The 23,617-nt window shown below is 56.5% G+C and overlaps 7 protein-coding genes across 7 annotated transcripts; 3 read left to right on the top strand and 4 right to left on the bottom strand.

The window, feature by feature from the left end:
• Nucleotides 1–1,332: 1,332 nt before the first annotated feature.
• On the bottom strand, nt 1,333–5,035 carry chsA (chitin synthase class I; the record flags this gene model as incomplete). Its single annotated transcript, XM_020197939.1, has 5 exons — nt 4,599–5,035; nt 4,118–4,290; nt 2,393–4,051; nt 1,932–2,333; nt 1,333–1,881 (listed from the first exon to the last, which is right to left on the bottom strand). The coding sequence occupies exons 1-5, from the start codon at nt 4,615–4,617 to the stop codon at nt 1,333–1,335; spliced, it is 2,802 nt and encodes a 933-aa protein (XP_020056279.1). The 5' UTR covers nt 4,618–5,035.
• Nucleotides 5,036–6,477: 1,442 nt separating this feature from the next.
• ltpA (tyrosine protein phosphatase LTP1) lies at nt 6,478–7,143 on the top strand (the record flags this gene model as incomplete). The annotated part of the gene is made up of 2 exons (XM_020201285.1): nt 6,478–6,544; nt 6,638–7,143. The coding sequence occupies 2 exons, from the start codon at nt 6,478–6,480 to the stop codon at nt 7,141–7,143; spliced, it is 573 nt and encodes a 190-aa protein (XP_020056278.1).
• A 358-nt stretch (nt 7,144–7,501) lies between these two features.
• ASPACDRAFT_43575 (demethoxyubiquinone hydroxylase family protein) lies at nt 7,502–8,275 on the bottom strand (the record flags this gene model as incomplete). The annotated part of the gene is made up of 1 exon (XM_020201284.1): nt 7,502–8,275. The coding sequence occupies one exon, from the start codon at nt 8,273–8,275 to the stop codon at nt 7,502–7,504; it is 774 nt and encodes a 257-aa protein (XP_020056277.1).
• Nucleotides 8,276–8,540: 265 nt separating this feature from the next.
• On the top strand, nt 8,541–11,496 carry ASPACDRAFT_119829 (RNA polymerase-associated protein). Its single transcript, XM_020196284.1, has 4 exons — nt 8,541–9,187; nt 9,287–10,032; nt 10,087–10,229; nt 10,283–11,496. The coding sequence occupies exons 1-4, from the start codon at nt 8,961–8,963 to the stop codon at nt 11,012–11,014; spliced, it is 1,848 nt and encodes a 615-aa protein (XP_020056276.1). The 5' UTR covers nt 8,541–8,960; the 3' UTR covers nt 11,015–11,496.
• Nucleotides 11,497–11,798: 302 nt separating this feature from the next.
• Nucleotides 11,799–15,940, top strand: ASPACDRAFT_119827 (uncharacterized protein; the record flags this gene model as incomplete). The annotated part of the gene is made up of 3 exons (XM_020196283.1): nt 11,799–14,647; nt 14,705–15,027; nt 15,072–15,940. 3 exons carry the CDS (start codon nt 11,799–11,801, stop codon nt 15,938–15,940), a joined length of 4,041 nt encoding a protein of 1,346 aa, XP_020056275.1.
• A 1,114-nt stretch (nt 15,941–17,054) lies between these two features.
• Nucleotides 17,055–19,280, bottom strand: ASPACDRAFT_29385 (putative C6 transcription factor; the record flags this gene model as incomplete). Its single annotated transcript, XM_020199638.1, has 5 exons — nt 17,055–17,640; nt 17,694–18,044; nt 18,099–18,433; nt 18,481–18,861; nt 18,912–19,280. The coding sequence occupies 5 exons, from the start codon at nt 19,278–19,280 to the stop codon at nt 17,055–17,057; spliced, it is 2,022 nt and encodes a 673-aa protein (XP_020056274.1).
• A 2,135-nt stretch (nt 19,281–21,415) lies between these two features.
• Nucleotides 21,416–23,157, bottom strand: ASPACDRAFT_119821 (putative monooxygenase). Its single transcript, XM_020196282.1, has 3 exons — nt 23,049–23,157; nt 22,771–22,971; nt 21,416–22,713 (listed from the first exon to the last, which is right to left on the bottom strand). Exons 1-3 carry the CDS (start codon nt 23,092–23,094, stop codon nt 21,629–21,631), a joined length of 1,332 nt encoding a protein of 443 aa, XP_020056273.1. The 5' UTR covers nt 23,095–23,157; the 3' UTR covers nt 21,416–21,628.
• Between the last annotated feature and the right edge of the window lie 460 nt (nt 23,158–23,617).

Here is a 23,617-nt window from a genome sequence, read left to right as displayed (position 1 = left end):
TTGTAGGGCTTCCAAGCATTCCGGGGCTACCGCCGCCCTCTCCCGCTCACCGAGCTGGAGCAGAACGCCGCCGCTTTGGACTTGATGACGACGACCACCACCACGCCGGGGACAAACCGCAAGCGCCATACCGTGCATTTCGGAAGTTTGCCGTCGGCGGCGCCAGTGCACCCGTACCCAGGGATACGGATCCAGCGTAAATGGCGGGTCAAGCGGAAGGAGACCCCGGCTGAGATGGCGGGTCGCGGTGGTGCAGCAGCAGCAGCAGCAGCTCCAGGGCTGGATGGAAGCGAGGCCGAAGCGTCAGCCCACCCCGGGGTTTCCTCGCCACCACTAGCTGGTGATGATACTCAGGCTGCGAGTCAGATCCAGTTCACGATTAATGACGCCCCGATGGGTAGTTCTCCGGCTGTTGGGGCTGGGGATGGGCGGCACACTGCTGGAATGGAGGGGGAGAGCACGATAGCATCTGGCGGTGCGAGGGAGGAAACTGAAAACACGCTGGAGGCGTTGTTTCGGTCTTGGACCACGACAACGGGGATGGTCTCGTTTCCACGGTTTGGGGAATATGGGCACGAGGATAGCCGGGGGTCGGTCTCGTCGTTGGATGTGGCACTGGATGAGGCGGCTGCGCCGCGGAACGGTGGGTGGTCCGGTGTTGCCGGGTTGTAGGTTTAGGGACATTGCTGAGCTGAGCTGATGCGTCCAGCAGCGCACGCGGCGTCCTCCAGTGTCTCGCTGCCTTCCGCCCTGGGGGCCGGCGGCATGGATACCACTGGGATTGGCGTTCTGGAGACTTGGTCGCTGTCCCTGACACCGAGTCGCCTCACCGGTCATTGCCACAAGGATTCTCAAGTCAGCAGCAGCAGTATCGACTCCTGTCCGCCCAGCCAAATGCCTACCCTCGCGCCGCCGGCTCTTACATATTTCGAGCGCAATGACCGAGCATCGTCCGAGCCCTCCATGCCTCAAGCGGGACCGGCGGCGATGAAGATAAAATACGCAGGGGAACTTCACGACCATCCCCGCGTCTCCAACGGTGCAAGGGACCCAGAGGACAGGCTAAATGCCCCGTACAAGAAGAAAGCATTTGGCCGATTGACGGTAGGTGGTGTTATGTGGTCTTTCACCAATTGTTGTTTTTTCAATTTCACTCACTGACCAACAGGGTCTACTACGCCCTTCTCGCCCGCGGGCGATAACGCCCAAATCTTCTTAGGGTTATCGGGACAGACGGACCCCGCCACATCGGCCTCGACATCGGCATTGGCTCGCTCTCCAAAAATCACCGTTCCTCCCATCGTTTACTCTCCGCGGAACTACACCCCTAAGTTAGCTTGTGTCATGATGATAACAGGAAGAAAGAGTGGGGGAAAGACATACCATCCGTACAACCAAATACCACATCGCCCCGATGAACTTGAAGATGGACAGTCCGGCCACACTCCACAGCACAACAGACATATAGATCGTGGAGCGCTTGTTCTGCGTCGCATCCGTGTCGCTGTCGAAGGTCTCCAGCCCCGCGGCGCTCAGCACCACCGCCGCCAGGGCGAAGTTGCAGAACACCCAGGCCAGGACGACCGCACTGCGGAAACCCTTGTAGTAGTCGGCCTGCCGATCCTCTTCGGAGACGGAGGGTACCTCCTTCGGAGGCTTGGTGGCGAACTTGGCCAGCTCGGCCTCGTACTGCGCGTTGAGATCGCCGTCGTCCTGGGGGATGTTGACGTCGACCTTGCCGCCGGGTTTCAGGTTGGCGGACGGCAGTTTCTCGGCCTTGTCGTCGCCCTTGGTGCCCCAGGTGATGTCGTGGGTGTTGCAGAAGGCGTAGATGTTCAGGACGTTGATGTAGGTGGGCGTGAGCAGGATGTATTGGATGAACTGTTCTTGGGTCAGTGGGTGCGGTCAAGGGGTGCGGACTTGGGACTCACACTGGTGAACATGTGCCAGGGGTCGAGGAAGATAAAGGAGGCCAGGAACCACATCACATATGTGGAGCCGAGAGAGACGATGATCGAGAAGAACTGGTAGTTGGTGAACAGGTCGGAGAAGGTGAAGCTGTTGTCCTTGACCTGCTCCTCGATGGATTTCACGGTCACGAAGATCGCCGCAAATGCCAGGTAGATCATAATGCAAATCCAGAAGTAGACCATCGTCATATAGAACTTGTTGGACCCACCGGGTCTGTTACCTAACGCGAGGACGAAGCAGGTTACCAGTGTCGCCAGGTAGAGCCACTCGAAAACCACGCCAAGAATCTTTCCCACCGTGCCTAGCAGCGACGAGTCGCCCAGATACGAGGTGAGAATCTTGAAGACCAAGAAGAAATTGCCCTGAGAACTACGTTAGTCATCTGCTTAGAAGAAACCGCTGGATTCGGCAGAGTACTTACAATGCCAAACCATGCGAAAAGCATATTGATCGTCTGATAGATGAATTCGATCAAGAGCATGAACTTGCGCATAAAGCTATGATCGCTCCGCCAGAGCTGATAGAAGTGGGCAATGGCGTAGACCGCCGCGAAGAAACTACCGTTCAGCCAACGACGCCGCTGCAGGATGAACTCCGCCATGCGATCGGGCACATCCGTCTCGCCCGTGGACGACTTGACGTACTGCAGCAGCCAGCGGCAGTTGCGCTTGGACACCAACTCGAAACAGAGGATCCGGTCCTCGGCCAGGTACATGTTGGCCGTGAAGATGCCGGCGTTGGCACCGTGCATCTTCTCACCGGCGAAGTAGCGCTCCAACGGACCCTGTCCGTTCTTATCATTCTGCAGCGCCACGTACCGGTAGGCGGAGAACGCACCGGGCAAGACACTGATGAATCCAAACGCCGACTCCAGCGGCTTATCCAGAATGTTACTGAGCTTGTATTCGAAGTTCTGTCCCGCGACCAGCGGATTAAGCAGCTTCTTGCCCTTGTCCAACATGACCTTGATCTCACCGCAGGCGCCGCCGCACATGGGGTTGACATCAAACGCCTTCCAGAGATGGTAGATCGAGTCCTTGCCGGGACGGGTACCGGCGTCAAGCAAGACGCAGATGTTGGGGTCCAACACGCGCCCGAAGGCTTGGAAGAACCACCGATGCGAGTTGATCTTCTTCTGGTTCTTCTCCTTCAGACAGAATATCATTTGCACGGGAACCCCAGTGCGGCCCTTGAGGTGCACTTGCGTGCCCTTCAACTCCAGCCCCACCTGGGTCGTGTACTCATAGATGTGCGCCGTCACATCCTTGCCGTTGACCTGCTGCTTGGCAATGCCGTCTTGGTAGCAACCCAGACCGGCTAGCACCGCCCGCGTCCGGGGGTTGATCTTCGCACGACCGTCGCTGATCACGCAGACCACGATCTTCTTCCAGGCGTCCTTACCCCAGGTCTTGCTGCTCGTCCTCGAGCACATGTACTCGATGTTCTTGAAGACACCAATCATCGTGCGGGCGAACAGGAAGTCATCCTCGTTGTACATGGTGACGGCGATGAAGAGCTCCGTGTGTCGGGGCTTGGCGAACAGCTTCTGACGCAACGTGAAGCGCTCCTCGAAGAAGTCGGCCGGATCGCACGTGGCGGCGGAATAGCGCATGTGGGTGAATTCGTCGCGGCCCGGGGGTTCGGCGTGCGGCACTTGGCTGAGCAGCTTGGGGGCAATCGGGCAGTCCAGCACGAGGTTCCCGTTAAACAACTGGACCTCCTTTACGGTCTTCCATCGTCGCACGGGCACCGGACTGGGCGAATGGGTCGGAGCCAGCGTAGGATCCTCTTCGTATTCGTCGCTGTACGGGTCCGGCCCAAACGGGTTGTCCGGCTGCAGGATGGGTACATGGTCGTCGCTGTACGTATGCTGATGCTGCGGTTGATGCTCCGGGTATTGTCCGAGATCGTAATCATCGTCGTGCGCCGGTGTCACCGCTGGGTGGTAGGGCTGAGTGTAGTACGCATCGTGATGTGCTTCGGGATCGATCGAATATTCATAGCCGGGGTAAGCCTGCGGTTGGTGGTGCTCGTAGGCCTCATTGTGACCATAGGAGTTGGGCAGTCGTTCGACGGAGTACTACATGTCGCAATGCCGTTGATTAGCTTTTCGTTGCGGTGTCAATAGTGCGATAGCAATTCTTACTGTCGGTTGCTCGGCTAGTCGGTCGCTAGAGGGCATCTCTAGATGCTCTTGTGGATACGGATTGTCGGTCAACTGATAGGTATTCAGTGGCCGACCCGGTGACGGAGACCGGGCATCTAATTGGTGTTGATGCATCATGGGAGTGTGGGTTTCCTCCTCCCCGTAAGGGTCTCCTGTAGTCAATGATCAGTAAGATATGACCGCCCTGAGTGCAATGCGCGAGGGAAATGAGAAGAAAGCAAGTGCGACGGCAAACGTTTTCTAGCAGAGGTGGCTCGCCTGTCGCCTTTGTCGCACCAGCATACGAGCGAGTACGAGAAGACTGCCTATTTGTGCAGCGACAGCAGCAGCAGCAGCAGCTTCCTTGATCGACCTCTCCGACTAGAGTTTCAAGTTGGGAGGCTGGTTGCGGAGAAGGGGACAAATGCGCGACAAAACCCACTGCCGCGCAACACGGCTTCACCGACAGATCGGAACTTACCCAAGCGATTATATGACATGTTGGCCGATAGTGACTCGGAAAATTGATCGTTTCGATGGCAATGCCCCTTGTGAATTCCTAGCCAGGGAAGCTGGGGTGCAAATTGCGCCGAGCGGGCTAATGGAATGTGGGAGTGAGCAGACGGGCTGCTGTTGTGATGGAGAGTGAGAATAAGGATCCGGGGTTGCGACGGGAGTTTCAGATGCGATAGGCGAGATTAAGTCCGAGGACGATCGAGGACGGAGAAAAGGAAACGGAGGAACAAAGAAGCAGAGGTCGCACTGGCCAATAAATGTGAAAGGGAAAAGGGAAACGGAAGATACTTTGGAACCAACTGATTGATATTGAGTGGGTTGAGGGTGGCTTATTTTTTTCTCGTACCGGGGGTGGGATGGGGATAAGTTTAATGGGGAGGGGGAGGTAGAAAGCGAGTGCCACGGTCACCTGTTGGGGCTACCCGCAATTGTCTTCGTCTACGCCCGTAAAACTAGTTAACGGTACTCGAGTAGCTTACGAAGTGTAGTTACTGGTTACAATCAAACAAACCACAGTTGTTATTCTATTACGCTGGTCGACGGGAAAAAGATGAAGCCCGTTGACCAAGGAACGGCGGGGACGATCAGTCCAGATAACTAGCCTCAGGCGGGTGATTGATTAATTGATCAATGAGATTACGCTTGACGGCTCGATCAGCATCATAACAAACAGGGTGCAGGCTCCACTTGGGCGACCGAGTCCGATGCAGATGACGAGGTGTGGGATCGATGCCTTGATATGGCCACTCCGCAGCGTCTTCCGGGCAACATTCTTCAAAGCTCAAACTCCGAAAACCCAGTTTGTTCCCCAGAGTCTCACTTGTCCCAGGCTGTCACATTCTTCATCATCGAATGTGATACACAAAAATGCGTCCCTGATACCGATTTGACTGGCGAACCATGGTTAGAGTTGATCAACTTGCAGGTGCGCCATGGCTGTTCCGGTCTCCACTGGTGGTCACTAGTGGTCACTGGGCCAACCGTAGGACAGCCTCTTGTCTGCACAGCCACAGGGCAGTGTGGCACTGGCTGGCTTTTTATATCCGCAAGGCAGGCTGACGGCCCAGGCTATAATTATCCTCTTATCGGCTGAGAGAATCTCAAGCCCTATCGGTCGCTCAGGAAAGTCGTTGCCTGGGGATTTTGCTTCTGAACCCCAACTAGCGACGTCATAGTTCAGCCGTATGTCTCACTTTATCTCATTCGTATTCGTAAACCATCCTTTATTGGATGTCGTATCCTCTCTGGATCAGTATAAGAGGATCCATGTTGCTGGAAGAGTTCTCAATGCAAGAGCCCAGATCCCGGTATTTTATTGCGGTGCAGCAATGGTGCTTTTGTAGTTCAGTGTATTCCTGGGCGGAAGTGATTGGGTTCTAGTTCACCTGGACGCTGCGAGTAGATCCCGTATCATGTCGACCAACAACGCTGAGATGTGTACCGGAATTTCAAGAACTGATGCCCCTGACAGCATGCGGGACTGTCAACGCAAGTCCCTCACTGCCGCACGTCGCAGATACATAATACTAAGTAGTATGTTTGGTTCGACCGCCTTGAGTTGAAAGGTAGATCGAGGATTCCAAACTGGAAAGGTACAGCACCCAGCAGCCAACAAGCATGTGGCAAGAGTCAGTCAGGTACAGCCCTCCAGGTGACGCGGAAAGCTGCCTTGCGCCTCAGGCACTAACTCCCTATCGATAAGATTCTGCGCCGTCGCCCGCATCCCCCGCCCGGCGGCAGCCACAATAGGAACCAGAGAGAAGCATTCACTCCTTCAAACCACCCTCGCCTCCCTCAATCTTTGCTCCCATCTTGGACGATACCATAATAGACAATAGCACATCATGTCCGCCAACACCACACCCACAGGACAACAAGTCAACGTCCTCTTCGTCTGCCTCGGCAACATCTGTAAGGCCCAACCACCCCCAATCTCCCCCGCACTCACCACACCCCAAACCGCACCAGTACTGTACAAGCATCATCTAACCACACAGCTCACAGGCCGCTCCCCCATGGCTGAAGGTGTCTTCCGCCACGTCGCCGCGTCACACCCACTCATCAACAAGATCGACTCCGCCGGCACGGGCGCCTACCACGCCGGCGAGTCCCCGGACCACCGCACGATGACCACGCTGCGCGCCCACGGCATCACCCGCTACGTCCATGCCGCGCGCAAGGTCACCAAGGAGGACTTTCTGACTTTTGATTATGTCCTGGCGATGGACAAGTACAACCTGCGCGATCTGCAGGAGACGCGCGAGGCCGTGCTGGCGGCTGCCACCAAGAAATCCGGCGCCGCCCGCGCCGCTAAGGTGGCCGAGGTGCGCCTGTTCGGGGATTTTGGTGCCGGCGGCGCCCTGCATGAGCGGGTGGGCGGGGGCGAGGTGGTGCAAGATCCGTATTATGGTGGAGTTAATGGGTTTAAGGAGGTTTATGAGCAGGTTACGCGGTTTTCGAGGAATTTTGTCGAGTACCTTGAGAAGGAGACGCAGGGAGTGGAGGAGTGAAGGTGACGTTCATTCATCATGGAGGCTCGGGTTTACGACACACGCCCCCTCGCCCCCAGCGCGATGAGGTACGTATCGAATTGCTCACTTATGTGTTGTTGCGATTGGACATATGACAGACCACCACCACCACCGCCACCACCACCTGAGCGACTTCCTTTGCAGCAAAGACAGACTGAAGCGAATCGTCGATGCATCTTATAGACTACACATATGGACTAGAATATAATACAGTAGGCAACGTCAATGAATCGTACCTCGTACACAAAATGCTGTAAATGCCGGAACCTCCCACCGCTGCCGGGAACATATCATCTCACAACGCTTCGAGCACTTCCCGAAAAGGGCTGGCTCCCATCTAGACCTTCTCACTGATCTTGATAGCAGCCTTGCATCCATACCGGATGAAATTAACTAAGGGATCATACGGCTTTGCCTCCTTGGCATCATTCTCGACCGCGTGATCCAAATGCTCCAGCTCCTCGTCGCGGATGCGCCGGAAGTTCGCCAGCATCTCCTCGAGCTCCGGGTCCAGCTCCTCGCCGCGGCGCTCCGCCTCGGCCTTCCACGACAAAATCTCGCGGACTTGGTCGTTGTAGTGCGATCCGATCTCCGTCTCGACGGCTTCCGTGCACGCCATGGCGGCCTCCCGGCCCAGGACGCCCGTGGACCAGCCCAGGAAGGTCGCCGCCGCGTACCAGACCGGGTACATCGCCGTCGGCCGCACCCGGTGCTTCGCGATGAGCTGGTTGAATGTGTTGAAGTGTCCGACCTCCTGGTCGTACATGTGCTTCATGAGCGGGCGCAGGTGGGGGTGCGAGCGCACCACCTGTGGCGTTTGCGCCGTGTAGATCAGCGTCGCCGCCAGCTCGCCGGCTTGGTTGACCCGCAGCGCGCTGTCGAGGAATTCGCGCTGCTTCGCGGTGAGGGCGTATCTTGGTTTCCGGGCGTCATGGCGGTTAGTTGGGGACGGCGGGCTGGAACTGGATGGTGCAGTGGAGTGATCGGTGGTGGTGAGGTGGTACAGGCGACGGCTCTGTTGCAGCGTGGATGGTGCGAGGAAGTCGAGCACGACGGGGGTGATCGCCGCCGTCGGTCGGAAAGATGCGGCAAGGGAAGTTCTGGCCAGCATTGTGAAACTCTCGGAGATCGCTGAAGGGAATTTAAACAAGAGGAATGGCTGTCGCGACAGATGTTAATGCGCTGTCTAGACTTTTTAAAAGATTAAGGAATGCTCACCTCTACTGTAGATAAGTGCCTTATGCTGCCATGCTTTCCGAGGTGGCTCAACCCATCTTCCATTCAAGTCCAGCAAAAGCCGCAGCCGCGCGCTTACCGCCTTGGCACGCCAACCCTGGAGCGGAACGTCATGAGCAAGAGAGGATCGTGAACTTCTCCAGGCGCTTCTTTTCACTTCCCGATACCGAATGTTTTAAACCTGACCCCCTGCGACACTGTCCATCCTTCACGCGCCCACTCTCAACAATATACCCTGTTGTCTCCGCGCTATCACCACTATATAAATAGGCAACTTCAGATCGGCCTTTGTCAGCGTTCTCTCACAGCGCACCCCGGTCCTACATAGCGCGGTTTCGCCTCCAATTCGACTTCCCCTGTGGCCACTTCAAGGACTTCATATCTGCTCAGCCACAGCCCGTCTAGACGATATATACTACCTCGAGTGCGCTGGTCGACAACGACGGAGTTGATTGGGCTCTTTTGGTTTTGCATCTGAGAGCCAGCGCCACCTTTGCTCGGGCTCGCACCACCCGGTCCCGCACTCTTTAGGCCACACTTCACCCTACCCTCAATTCACCATGGCGGATGACCTCGATGCAGAGCTTCTCGCCCTGGCGGGTGACTCCTCGGACGAGGAGTCTTCTCCGCCCACCAGGGAAAAGGCCGCCTCCCCGGATCGCTCTTCTTCTTCTTCACCACCACCACAATCACCCGCAGCATCATCCACCATGGGTCGCAAAGGCATCGCCAAACCGGCGCGACGTAGTCGAAAGTCCCGTCATCGTGATGACGAGGACGGTGAACTGTAAGTGTTACCCGAGCTGCCCTCCGATCTTCATCTTGGGAAGTGCGTCCGCCACACAGTAACGGCTCGCTGGCTAACACGGTGTGTGCTCCCGATCAGCTCTGCAGCCGAATCGCTCGACTCTGCCAGCATGTCCGAATCCGATTCCGCGTCCGACTCGGAAGGTTCCGCCGATATAGGCGAAGATGACGGGCCCATGTTCCCCTACGAGAAGCTCTATTACTCAGCCAAAGACAAGGAGGAGATCATGGCGATGCCCGAGATTCAGCGCGAGCAGATCCTGTCGGAACGCGCGCAGGAGGTCGATCGTCACAACCAGGATCTCGCCCTCCGCCGTCTGCTAGCATCGCGGGAGCGGGAGGAAGCCCGCAAGGCCAAGAAGAACAAGCGGAAGGCGAGCGCCGCGAACCTGGACGAGGGCAACCGCAAGAGCTCGCGCCAGAAGACGACGCTGGGTGGTCGCAAAGTCGGGGAGACGTCGGAGGCGATCGAGGCCTACAAGCGGCAGCGCGAGCAGAAGGGCAAACGCGACGAGCTCCGCCGTCGGGATCCTACCGCGAAGGATCAGAAAGCCCGCTCCCGGGATGATAGGCTGTCGGATGAGGACGCCGAAGGCGAGAGTGAAGTCGAATGGGACGATCGGGAACGCTCCCTGTCTCCTCCCAAGGACGATCCACCGGCCGAACTGCGAGATATCCAGCGTACGCGCGTCGGTCGCAGTAATTTCGCGCAGGTCTGCTTCTATCCTGGTTTCGAGGAGGCGATCGCCGGATGCTACGCCCGTGTTAACGTCGGTCCCAACCGCGATACGGGCTTGAATCAGTACCGTCTGTGCTTGATCAAGAGTAAGGGAACCCCTTTCCCCCGGTTCGTGCCGGATTCATCGCTAACGATGGCAGAAATCGTCGAGGAAGGCCCCATGTACGCCATGGAGGGGCCAAATGGCCGCTCATTCGCCACAAATCAGTACGCCGTGCTGGCCCACGGAAAGGCCGAGAAAAGCTTTCCCTTCATTGCGTGCTCGGACTCCCCATTCACAGAGGTTGGCATCCTTAGTCTCGAGATTTCTCGCCAACCTAGACTAACGCTTTTAAGGCCGAGTTCAACCGCTACCGTCAGACCATGGCCATTGAAGACTGCAAGATGGCCACGAAGTCGCAGGTGGCCAGCAAAGTGGCGGACATCAACCGGTTACTGAACCACAAGTTCACCAACGAGGAACTCAACGAGAAGCTACGCAAGCAGGGGTCGTTGGACACCAAGTCGCAATTCTTCAAGCGCGTCGACGTGGAGAAGCAGCTGAAACTGGCCAAAGCGGCGGGCGACGAGGCCGAGGCGGAGCGGCTGCAGAGCGAGCTGAACAGCATGGCGGCGCCCAAGGTCGCCCACGGCACCAGCCTGTCGCGGCCCCGCGCTGACAAGCCCTCCGAGCACGAGCGTCTGGCCGAGCTGAACCTGCGCAACCAGAAGCTTAACTACGAGAACGTCCGCCGCGCCCAGCTCGAGGAGCGGAAGGCCAGCCGCAAGGCCGCCGCGGCGGTGGCCCGTGGCGAGGCGACGCTCAACCCCTTCATGCGGGTGCGCACCCAGGCCCGCACGCACTACGACGTCAACGGCAACACGATCCCGTCGCCCAACAAGCCCGGAGAGGGCGGCAGCCAGGATACCTCGGCCTCGGGGACGCCATCCAAGGCCAGCACGCCCACCACGGGCACTCCGCTCGGCGCCAACCAGCGCAAAGCCGTCAAGAGCGGCGCCATCCGCCATCGCAACATGGACGACGAGAACATCGCAGCGTTGGATATAGATTTGGATATCGAGATCTAGCTGTGCCATCCCAGCAATGATATGGTCACATCACAGCCAACACTGAGGATTTCCATCGACCGAGACTTTGCATGCGACCATCAAATTTTGTGCTATCAATGCTCGCCATCGTAAATTGGAGGGAGAAAAAACAGGGACAGGAACTTGGGATTTTCGAATGCATTCGAAAGCATTTACTACAGCGTCGGTTGTTTTCCCCGTTTGATTGTACACTTTCTCTTTTCTTTTTTTCCACTTCCCTTCTCTCTCTACCTTCCTTCCTTCGTCTTATTGTGCTAGGGAATTGGCGTTCATTGGCGTCCAAATGAGAAAGAAATCCACACACGGCGCGCGCTGTATTTTTAAAGCTCCCCCATGCAATGCAATGCAAATAAACCAATCATGCACATTGAACACCACTCTCCCTCAGAAATCAGTCATGCGTAGATACTGCCCTGTACTTACTGTACGTGTAGTGTTATAGTATAGACGTGAGCTGCGATAAGCGAACCAACCAAAGTCAACTCGCATCACGTGCGATAACAGCCCCCGACGCCAACGCGCGCGCGGCGCGTCTTCCTACCCTACCCGTCCGTCCGCCCGCAGAATCCATCTCCGCGGCGCCCTTGATCAACTTAACGCAACCACTTAAGCAACCAAATTCCAGCTCCCCTTAATTCAATACAGACATTGCCCACGTTTCCCCCTCCTGAACTCATCCGATAACAATTAGAAATGCTCACCTCCACCCTCCCTCAAAACTAAAGCCAACGTTTATGATACCCTTGCCCGAAACCATACGATAATGTCCACTTCCACACCCTCTACACCGCGCTCAACGCGCGCCGCGTCCCCCGGCACAGACACCGAAATGCTCCTCACCCCCGGCCGGAAGATCAAAGCCATGCTTGCTGCGTTTGATAGCGATAGCGATTCCGATGATGACGACTGTAACCGTAATAATGCTACGCAGAAAGGAATTGGGGCTGGTGGTGATCGCTCCACGACCAAGCTCAGCGACGCGTTGAAGAAGAGCTCGATTTCTTCGGTTGTTGAGGCGGCGGGTTCGGTACCGATGGTTGACGTCGAGGATGAGGATGAGGATGATGACGACGACGACGAGGAGATTGTGAGGCCTAAGGGGCGGATGGCAGCGCGGTTACAGGGTACTACTGGTCAATCGGGGACGACGGCGTTTGAGAGGGTTAAGAGGAGGTTACGGGATGAGGAGGCCAAGGGACATGGTCACAAGGATGACGACGACGACGATCTCCCAACGGCGGGTCCGCGACGGAGAGGGATTACCACCGTACCTCCCGAGCCTGCATTCGATGAAGATGATGAGGAGCCGCGGACCCGCGCGTACTCTCCGCTTTTCGTGTCGTCGCCTGTCAAGGGACGGGATCATGCCGAGAACGATGCCAACATCACAGATAACGAGGACGAAGCACAGCAACCGAAGAAGAACGCCCGGTTCTTGGCTCTTGTGGCGCAGAAGCGCAAGGAGCGCGAGGAAGAGGAACAGGCTGAGGCGGAGAGACGGGCCGCCGCGCGGGCTGCGAGGCAGCAGGGACAATCTGATGCGGAGATGGTCTTGTCTGCGAGTGAGGGCGAGGGCGACGGTGCATCATCGGGCGCCGAAGCCACAGCCAAAAAGCAACAGCAGACGCGGCCTGCGGCGCGCAAGGCCAGCAAAAAGGCACTGGAGGAGATGAACCGCGAGACGCAGCGGATGAGTCGCAACATGCAGCTAGCGCATCAGGCACAGACGAAGAAGAAGATTACCAAGGAGAGCTTCTTCGCGCGGTTCAACTTCGGACAGCCGGCTGTCCCCCAAGAAGCTATACCCCCAGCTGGCGAGACCTCATCTAGCGCGGCGGGCTCGCAGAATTCGTCGGATGTCGAGGCACAGAAGGACAAGGAGACGCCCCGGACGTCGCCGGTCCTGGGTCCGGCAGACAAGGTGTTTGCTATGGAGGAAACAGACGAGAATCCAGCTGAGCCCGAATTCCCGACGCTCGAGAAGATTCTCGCCAACCCACCGACGCAGCCTGAGGAACCGATTGTGGCTCGGATGGAGGTGGAGCCGACAGGTCAGAAAATAGACGCAACATACGCTAAAGGGAAGAAGGCGCTGAACCTGCCTGCGGTTCGCGTCAGGCTATCACGAGAAGAAGTGGCACGCCATCAACAAGACGACTCGGACAGTGACCTGGAAATTGTCACCTCGCCCGCCAAATGCCGCCGGATCGCGGCTTTCGAGAACCTCCCCGCCAAGAAACTACAGGAGTCGGCTTCAATGATTAAGTTGAAAGCTCTGGCGCACTTGACCTCGCCCAACCGCAAGTCCAAGGGCATGAACGGGGCTCAACTCTCTGCCACGTTGCTCCTGAAGGCTAGACAGCAAGCTGCCAGGGAGCGACAGGAGAGGATCGAAGAGCTCAGAGCCAAGGGTGTTCACATCGAGACGGCGGAAGAGCGCGCGGCCATGGAGGACGAGCTGGAGAACCTGGTCGAGAAGGCACGCATGGAAGCCGACGCAATTGCCAAGCAAGAACGCAAAGCTGCCAAGCGCGACGGCGATGACGAGGACGAGGACGAGGACTTCGAATACTCGGGGTCAGAGGATGGGGAGAATGGTGACGACGACGAAGACGAGGAAATGGCAGACGCACAAGGAGGCGGTGATGGATTGGTCGACTCTGAAGCCGACGAAGGGGATGAATCGGAAGACGACAAGTCAGAAGTCATGTCGGTCGAGGAGACGGATATTCCTACCCAGAGACGCAAGCGACAGACTCGGGTGATCAGCGACGACGAGGACGAGGACGAGGTGCAAGAGCCGAAAACCCCAGCCAAGCCCATCATCGGTGCCACCACTCCTGCAACGCGGTCTGTCGACCGGCCTCACCTCCCTGCGCAGAGCTCCAACGACCTGCTAAGCTTGACGCAAGCCTTTGCGGGCACCATAGCCGGAAGCCCCCAGCGCAGCCAACAGACGCCTGCTCCCACACTGCCGAGCACTTTGCCCGAGCCTGGACTCCACGAGTCCGACTCCAATGTGATAGTTAAGGACAGCCAGGTGCCCCGGGCCGAGTCTCATGATATACTCGCTCACTACGCCCCGTCCACCGCGCGGGTGTCCGAATCCCCCGCTCCACGCTCCGTCTCGAACTTCTCGCAGATCCCCGACCCGACGCAGGATGAAGGATTCATTCTCTCGCCATTTGACCCGTCGAAGCGCTTCCTCGGCACGCCGCAATCGACCATCGAAACCGTCATCGTGGACCAGAACCAGTCCCCGGTCCCCACGAGAAGCAAGCGCTACTTGAAGCGTGGCGGCCGCGCCGCTGACCTTTCCATGGTCGAAGAACAAGAGGAAGACAACGGCGACTTCGAAATCAACGCCAATGCCTTCAACATCATGAAGGCGTCGAAGAAGAACAAGAAGCCTGCCGTCCTATTCGACAAGAGCAAGAGCAAGGCCAAGGACGTGGTGGAAGAGGCAGCAGAGGAGTCGGACGATGAATACGCCGGACTGGGCGGTGGAAGCGACGAGGACGACGATGACGAGGAGAACGCCTACGACCGAGCGATGATCAACGACCACAGCGGGGAGACAGTTGACGAGAAGCAGCTTGCTGCCTTGAACGCGTGAGTCTACCCTTCCCCCTTTTCTTTTGCCGGTGAAACTAACCACGAACACACTAGCCACCACCAACGCACCACCGACGAAAAGCAAGTCGCCAAGCTCCTGAAGGACATCACCACGGGTGCCCTCCGGCGGCGCCGCGGCGCCAACGCAGGCGACGAGTTCGACCTGGACGACTCGGACGACGAACTCCTGGCGCGGCGCCGCGAGAAGCAGCGCGAGTTCGCGCGGATGCGCAAGGCGCTTCTGGCCGACGAGAAGATGGGCGAGATCGCCGAGAACCCGAAGAAAGCAGCCTTCTTCCGGGCGGTTGAGGACCGCGACGACGACGATGACGAGGAGATGGGGCTGGAGTTTGAGGAGGAGGGGGAGGACGAGGAGAGTCAACAAGACAGCAACCCCCACCCCCTCAACCCGAGACTGCAGAATCCACCGACAACACCACCGACCCGCAAAACAACAAAAGAAAACGCCCCCTCAACCCTAGCACCGAATCCACCTACAACCGACCCCCGCCCCACCTCCGCCGCAAGCCGGCCTCCGCCATGTCCAAGAAACCCGCGACCCTGGCCGAGATCCGCGAGACCCTGAGCTTTTTGACCGAGACGCACGAGTACGATTCCTTCCACGAGGACGCCTCCCTGGACCAGGAGCACGACCACGACCACGACCAGCCAGAAGAAACCACCCTCGACCCCGCCGACTTCGCTTCCGATGACTCCGACGACGAACTCGCCGCCGTCGCCGGACCCAGCCAACCCAAACCCCCCCCAAACCTCCTGACCCACCACCCACGCCGCACCCGCGGCCCCGTCGTCGACCGCCTCGCCCTCCTCCGCCAAGCATCCAGCAACTCCGCCACCTCCTCCAATGCTGGAGGCAAACTCGCTTTCGCGACGGATTCCCCCACCACCACCACCGCCAAGGACAGCGGCACCTTCGGCCTCGGCTTCAACCGCCCCCCGCCTCTACTCCGGCGCAGCACCACCGCCTCCTCCTCATCCTCCTCCTCATCCTCAGGAGCAGGAGCAGGAAGCCGACGGAGTAGCGCAGCGTCCGTGAACGCCGGCCACGGGGCAGTGAACCCAGCCGGAATCAAAAAGGCAGGGGGTAACGCCACCGCCTCCGTCAACGCGTACACGGCGGCGCGCGAGCGGGAACGCGAGAGGGAGCTGCGGATGCAGCGCGCCCGAACTGGGAGCGCGGGCGGGTCGAGGAAATTGGCGGCGGCGCTGTTGGATCAGCGGACGGCGAATCGGTTGGGGGCTCTGGGGGGCGGGGGGCGGTGGGAGTGATTTTCCCCCCAAGGGTTTGGGGATTTGTTAGCTGTGGAAGGGAATGATGTACTATACTTGAGGGGGGAATGAGGAATGTGGTATGTGGTGAGGGCATGTGGGAAGTAAGAAGTGAGAGGGAGGGGGGTGGTGTGATAACTGTCGAGAGGGGAGGAGGGGGGAAGGGGATGATAATGATACCTTGGTTTGATTTATTGTTTGTTTGGGGTTTGTCAGCTTGTGATTGTTTGGATTTAGTGGGATGTGTGTTCGGAGGGGATTGGGGATTGGTGTCTGGAGTTTGGAGTTTGGGAGGTACCTTGTAGTGAACTACCTATTTGTAACTGGGCTTGAGCTTGAGCTTGAGCTGGAATATATCAGTTACTGTTTGAATGATTTCTTGCTATTGTCTGGATGATTTATCTATATTACTTGCCCTCAGGCTCAGCAACTCAATAGGTGGATTGTATGGTTGTTGGAGGTGTATTCTGGTTAGACTTATGGCTCTTCCCCCCCGATATAAATATGGGTCCTGGGGCCACAAAGCTCCGCTCGAGATATTTGGCCTCACAGTGATACTAACTGTAAAGCGGCATACGGGTCTTCATGAGCAACGGGACTACAAACAAGAGAATCTGATCCCTGATATTACACCAAGTCACCAGTAGTAGCACACTGCATATTGCATGCCCGAGAATACCTTTCTACCAACGGAAGACGCATATGCCCTTGAACCGCCCCCAACCCAGTCAATCAGTCAGATAGACGAAATAAAATTCAGAGGCTCGCTACCGCTAATTGATCATACTGTAAATGCTGGGCCTGATACCGTGCCGATTACCGAACCACGTGCGACAGACCAGACCGAACATGCTCGTGATTTCAACGCTGCATGTGTTGCGGTCGTCCCCGGCTTGCAGCATATAGAGACGTATGTCTGTAGCCATCTGGCCCCATTTTTCCACGGTCGTGAATTGGTGCATGACAAGGATGAGTTGCATAATGGAGCCGAGTCTTCAGTCGAGATGTATCGGTGTTAAGTGAGACCATGCTAACCACGAATGGAGAGCGAGTTCTGCAGATTGATGATGATGTCCACACGAGTCGTGCTTTGGATAAAAACATCTAAGGCGCATCACTTCTCCTTAATAGAGTGTTCATCCATAGCAGCTATCAGACTCTGCAGCCCGTGAGCCAGGTGCTGAGGGCCCGCAGCGGCGCCCGGTTCCTCGGACTTCGGGACATGATACACAACATAGTCCGCCGCCAAGGACTTGATGTCCGTCGCCGTCCATCGATTCGTGCTCAGCTGTTGCATGACGGCTCGGACCTTGGGGGAGATGAGGAATGGGTCGGGTTTGGTCGCCTTGAGGACTAGTTCGATGGTTCGGAGGAAGGCGGTGCACAGGCGGCCCCATCCGAGACTCATGTGCCAGAGCCCGACCACGCAGCTCTCCAGGACGAGGCTCCACTTCGGGTCTTGAGGGCGCAGTTGGGAGACAGAATGTACGCCCGCCGCACAGAAGTAGTGGAGCATGACGATCGGCAAGGACTTGAATCCATGGCAAGTCTGGAACAGCAGGATGAGAGATCCGATGACCCCCATGGCTTGTAATTTGGCACCCTGGGTGTCAAACTTCGTCTCAAATGGGTTGTTCGTTGGATTAGAATAGAGATTAAAGATCTCGCATAATGAGACCACTGTCGCGTGATAGTACATGCTGTCATCACATGGTAAGTAGAAGCGTAAACGAAGAAGCGTATCCAGACTTACTGTAACGTCAGAATATGGGGCGACGTATTCTCATCGGGGGTGACGGTGGAAGGTAAACTGGCCCGCCAGTTCAGGAGCTTCCCGTAGAGCTGGAAGCCGTACTCCCAGTCCTGTTGATCCAGCGGTGAGTCTGGAAACCTCAACGCAAAAGCCGCTATGTCGTTGACAATCATCACGAGACCGCCTCGAGCTCTCGCGGCCGTATGCACAAACGGCCTGAAAATAGGGGTGAGAAACGGGTATGGACTCCATTCGTCGCCATCGTCTAGTGCCGCCGCTTCGGTCGCCGAGAACCTGACAGACGGTGGCTGCTTCCACGCCGATTCCTTCCGGTACACTTGCGCCGCCAGTCTGTATTGCGTCAGCATGTGCATGGAGGGTAATGAATCTGGACCAGGGACGTACGCTTGAACATCAAATACAGCCCATGCGACTAGTCTATGACACCTGTGAAGCGACTCGACATCCTCGTCGACAGTATCTTCAAGGAAAGAAGGACGCTCCTCATGCAGCCTTAACCCAAGGCATAACGTAGCGCCGTGCATGATGTATCGTGTGCCCATCCGGTCCAGCCCAAAAGTGCAACACAGCAAGCCAATCATGACACTTGATTGTGCTGTAGGAAGACAAGTGATTTCTTTCTCCACATTCCAAAGACGTTGCAGGGCCGAATAGATCTTCTGGCCCAAAACCTTCTCCTCCCGTCGATCCGTGAGTCGCGCCAGATGGTAAGAGAAACTCTATCATCCAGGTTAGTCGGGGTTACCCATGCGAAACATAACAGGACCGGAAGAGCGATTACACAGCCGAAGAATAGAAGCGCGTGGACCAGCAGAGGTGAGCAGAACCCCGTCTGACCGCGCTCCAGGTCGCGAAGGAACAGCTCCTGGTCGATGAGGTGCCACGTCGGGTTGTCCCAGGTGAAGTACAGAGACAGAAGATGGCTGGCCGTGGTATTGTCAACAAGGTCAGTCCAGTGACCGATGTTGGTGGTTTGGATCGGGGGACAATCCTGCAGAGGTTGAGTTGCGCTGGCAGGATTGGAGGCCAGGGTTAGGTGCATACGGGCCAATGAGATGCCCGGGAGTGGCTGTGGCAGATGTTGATCCGATAGCGATTGGGCGGTCATCAGCGTGGAGAATGCATCGGTGTTCCCTTGAAGGTGTTTCTGCGACTCTAAGCAATGTGTACCTCGACGAGTGCGGGGAGGCCACTCACACTGATGATTTCATCAATGGGTTTGATGTCCTGGCGGGCAGTTTCGGAGATGATCTCTCGCAACAAAGACTCATATGCTGTGACTTGGGAGCGAACCGAATCCAGCTCCAGCTGCTGGCGCTCACGCTTTGACCCCGCATAGTTACAGTCGAGAGCAAGACGACTACATTGCCTACACACGGGCTTGCGACCGTCACACTTGGTCTTCCTGGCCCGGCAGGCCACGCACGCACGGGCAGTGCGCTGATGATTGTTTTTGAGTGATGGAGGGACAAGCCGGGGGATGGGTACTTTGCCCTTTTGCGTGGCAGCAGGAATAAGGCCTTTTACGGGGTCATCGGCCGCCCCGGGATCAGCGGACTCCTGCATGTCAATGTCACACCCATGAAGGGAAGCGGAGAAGCAGAGGTAGATCAAGAGATGAAGAAAGGGAAGGAGAACAAGGAAAAGAAGAAAGGAAACTTTCGAAGAGGCATCAAAGTTGAATGATAACAATGGCAACATTACACCCTGGCATCCAGAATCGACGCCAAAACCGGATGGATGATTAACACATGCCAAGACATGCCGGACCCCCGGGGTGGAAAAAAAAAAAAAACCTGCAATGGCTCAAAAGTTCGGATTGAAATAGCTGCCGCATGTAGGAGCAACTTTAATTTGCTGATGGCCAAAGGAGGACTTTTCCGTATGAGAACTGGCCAATTCGGTCCACACGTACCACACTGTAACCAGCTGCTCGGGTCCCAACAAATACCATCTTGGCAAAGATCCATTGATGACGTCCTCGGCTTAGGTGCCCGCAATCAGTTCGGGATTTGCTTTTTTTGTGTTGTGTGTTCGCGTCGTGCCATGGAGGCAGACATCGTCTCTGTCAGTAAGGTCGAGAGATAGTTTTCCCCCTGGACAACCCTTCCCTTCAAGCTTGGCGGTGTATTCATGACTCGTGAAGGTCATCTAGACCAAGGGTGTCAGTTCAAGATTGATAGTAATACCCCCAGATCGTACCTCAATCTGCCAAGTTGCCCTGAGATCGTCTCCACAGGATTAATACTCCCCCTAAGATAGGACAATGGACGTGAGCCCAGTCAGCATAGGTTGTGAAGAGTATACCTGGACTTGACATGCCACACTCAACGAGGGGTGGTTGAGCCAACCTCTGTGGCCCACCCGGCTGCAAGGGTCAAATTACCACTGCCTCGCCTTTTCCCCTTTACAAGATCATCACCCTCAACGAAGTAGTGTGATGCTGAAGTAAACCCAAGCGAAATGAAACCTATCGCGGAAAACCACGCGACTAGTGCTCCAGGAGCCAAAACACTAGCTTTGCCCCTCCCGCCGAATGATTCCACCGTCGCCAATCATGATCTCAGACTTGAGCTCCTTGAGCTCCTTGAGCTCCTTGACCAGTCGGTATTTTTTACCGTAATTTGTTGAGGGTTGTCAAATGTCTTGGCAAGAAGCCACTTCGGAACTATCAACTGCCTGCCGGCCAGGTCCAATGAACATGCAAGAAAAAAAAAGATGTCTTTGGGTCGGGGGGAGGGGGGCCACGGTGTAGCAGTGCAAAAGTGGCAGTGGGTGTTGGAGAGACTCCTGCCTATTTGGTTCTTAGTCCGACTTAAATAGGCTGGACCCACCACTCAGATGGCAGTATACAAGCCTAATCGGGGTGTTCGTCAGCTAAAATCTCTTCTGGGGAAGAGGGAAGTACGAGTACGTTCCAGTTGTGCAAGAGTGGTGCTACCCCGACCGGGAGTAGTTTGGCGGTTGTAGCCGCGTGGCTATTGTCACAAGGCCATTTCAAGTATATATAGCCTCTGCGTGTAGATATATGTTCTCGAGAGTAGAGTACGGCGTACACTTATCGCGGTTCGGATGTTGTTTCAAATGTGCTAGCGGTGTGGCGCAGAGGCTATACAGCCACACACGGTGGAACATAGCGGCGAGACTCGATTGACCATCGAGACTATGATTGCTGCGACATTGAACGTGGATTTGATTCTTAACAACGCAGCAAGGTCTTTGACGAAGATGAACGAGGCGTGAGTCGGGTTGTCTGGAGTGGAAGAGGAGAGGTGGATGGGAAGAAGACGAAGACGGAGGGAGAACAAACCGAATACAAACAACCAACTTACTGGTAATGCTTCCTCTTCTGCACCTCCTGGCTGGACACCACTCCGATACTGGACAACGACTGACCATACCATACGGTGCTAACAAGCATTACATGCTCAAAACAGCCATTCTAGCCATACAAATCGAATTCCCTCACCAAGACATAGTCCCCAACTACACTCCGCATCACTGAGACATTATCTAGGAACTGGCGGGGGAAAGTCCGGGGTCAATAGCAGATCCCTTCTATAGCTTCCCCACTATTCTACGAGAGAGCGTACGACATACGACACCAATTAGCAGACAAAGACGGAAGGAAAAAGGATCATAAATCATCATTGGAAGTATCAGACAATGCTAATATCGCTTTCCACCAGAACAACAACAGCAAAAAAAAACAAAAAAAAAAAGGAGAACGGGCTTCAGACCAGTTTGGCTTCACGACCTGATCTTTTTTTGTCAAGAAGAGAATATTCCCCATCAGCTCTATGTACAGAAAAAAAAAATATACAAAACATGCAAAGGGGTGGATCACTAGCAGCCGGGCCAGAGACTACACACACAACAATCGACAGGAGGAGGGAAGAAGAAACGGGAAAAGCTTACGCCGCGAACAGCTCATCGAAGCGCTCCGTGGCTTCCTGGGTGACATCGACACCATAAATCTCGCGCTGAACGTCGGCGTCGGCCCACTTGTCGGGGACGGGACCCTTGCCCTCGCGGAGGGCGGCGAACTGCTTGTCGCGCTCCTCCTTGGCGGCGCCGTCGCCCAGGTGCAAGGCGCGGCCGGAGGCGGCGGCCAGCTCGACGAGGGCGTAGGCGCGGTTCTTGCGGATCTTCTCGTAGACCTTGAGGGCCTTGTGGATCGAGGCCGGGGTGGTGTCGGGCAGCTTGGCCAGGACCTTGCCGATGACGGCGCCGTCCTCGATCGCCTGCGCGGCGCCCTGGGCCAGGTGCGGCAGGGTCGGGTGGCAGGAGTCGCCGACGAGGGCGACCGACTCGTGCACCCAGGTGGGCAGCGGCTCGTGGACGCGCAGCTTCCACTCGCAGACCTCGCCCTCGGGGACGTAGCCGAGCATGCGCTGGACCATGGGGCAGAAGTCGCCGAAGACCTGCAGCATGACGGACTTGTCGCCGCGGGTGGTGTAGGTGGCGTTGGTGGCCGCGGCGAAGTTGATGTCGGGCTGGGTGGTCGAGAGGTTGTAGATGGTGTTGTTGGAGACCGGGTAGGCGATGATGTGGCGCTTCTCGCCGATCCAGCGCGTGACCTTGTTGCCGCTGATCAGGGCCAGCAGCTCCGGGTCGTCCTTGACCTGGTCCTTGTGGATCATGATCCGGTACGCGGCCTGGTTGGTGTCCTTGACGCCGGCCTGGATGCCGAGCAGGTCGAGCATGGCAACACGCGTGTTGGACTTGATGCCATCGGCGCCGAGGAGGACGTCGGCTTCGACGCGGTAAGGCTCCTGGGTGGTGTCGCGGGGAACAGCCTTGAAGGACGGCTTGGAGCCAAAGGTGACATCTTGGGCGGTGGTAGCAAAGTGGAAGCGAATGGCGTCGGGGTGGCGGAGACAGCCCTGGTAGAGGCCGTTGGCGAGGGAGGAACGGTGTCCAACCATGTGCGGGTAGCCATAGGTATCCGCAATGTATTCCAGCGGTACGTGGGCCAATTCCGCATCCGTCGCTCCAACTGCAGGATGGGTCAGTCACTCATTCAATCGTCCACCGAATCACAAAAGAAACATACCCCGGACGCTGGTCTCAACAATGTTGACAGCCTCGGCCTCAATCTGCTTCCACACACCCAACCGGTCGAGGACGCGGGCCATGTTGGGGGCAAGTTGGATACCGGCTCCAACAAAGCCCAGGTCATGAGCCGTCTCGTAAACGTCGATGTTCTTGAAACCCTCTCGGGCCAAGGCCAGAGCGCAGGTGAGACCACCCATACCTGATCTTGAAGTTAGTTTTCGCATTTTCTTTCGAGGAAAACGATAAGGCTGAAGGGAAAGCGGGACCGCGGCATACCTGCGCCCAAAATGGCCACCTTAAGATCTTGCGGGGACTGAGCCATTGTGTGAGAGGAGAATGCTAACAATAGTAAAGAAGAGAGGAGAGGAGATGGGTCTTGGAAGAGTGAAACAGTTGCAAAAGATCCAACTCGAAGAGGATATACTGGGCATTAAATATGGGATGGCAGCCGGCAATCGGACTGAGAAAGGCGGAGTAAATCTTACCCGCAATGCTTTTCCTCCCCACGATTTCCCACAATCCATCCAACGGGGGGGCTCGACCTGCGCCTCTTGCCTTCCGACCAGCCCGGAGAGGCAAATTTTAATGCTGCTGCTTTTCCTCGCCGGTGACTGGTTTGGTCTTCCCCCAGGCTTTGGCGCAAAGGTTCATGATTTCCCCACATATCGGTAACTGTCCCCCGTGGGGCGATTCAGTCTTACTCCCGGGGATGAGATTATCCTCCCAGTGACGCGGACACCGGGAATCCATGGGATTACTAATGGTTGACGCTAACTAACCAACTATGTAACTCGTGACATTAATTATTAGTATTATATGTATATCCGTACACCGGTCAGAGTATG

This window comes from Aspergillus aculeatus, assembly GCF_001890905.1.
Source record: "Aspergillus aculeatus ATCC 16872 unplaced genomic scaffold ASPACscaffold_8, whole genome shotgun sequence".
Classification (NCBI taxonomy): Eukaryota; Fungi; Ascomycota; class Eurotiomycetes; order Eurotiales; family Aspergillaceae; genus Aspergillus; species Aspergillus aculeatus.
Note: the sequence above shows the minus strand (reverse complement) of the source record. Positions and strands in the feature narration are given on the sequence as shown.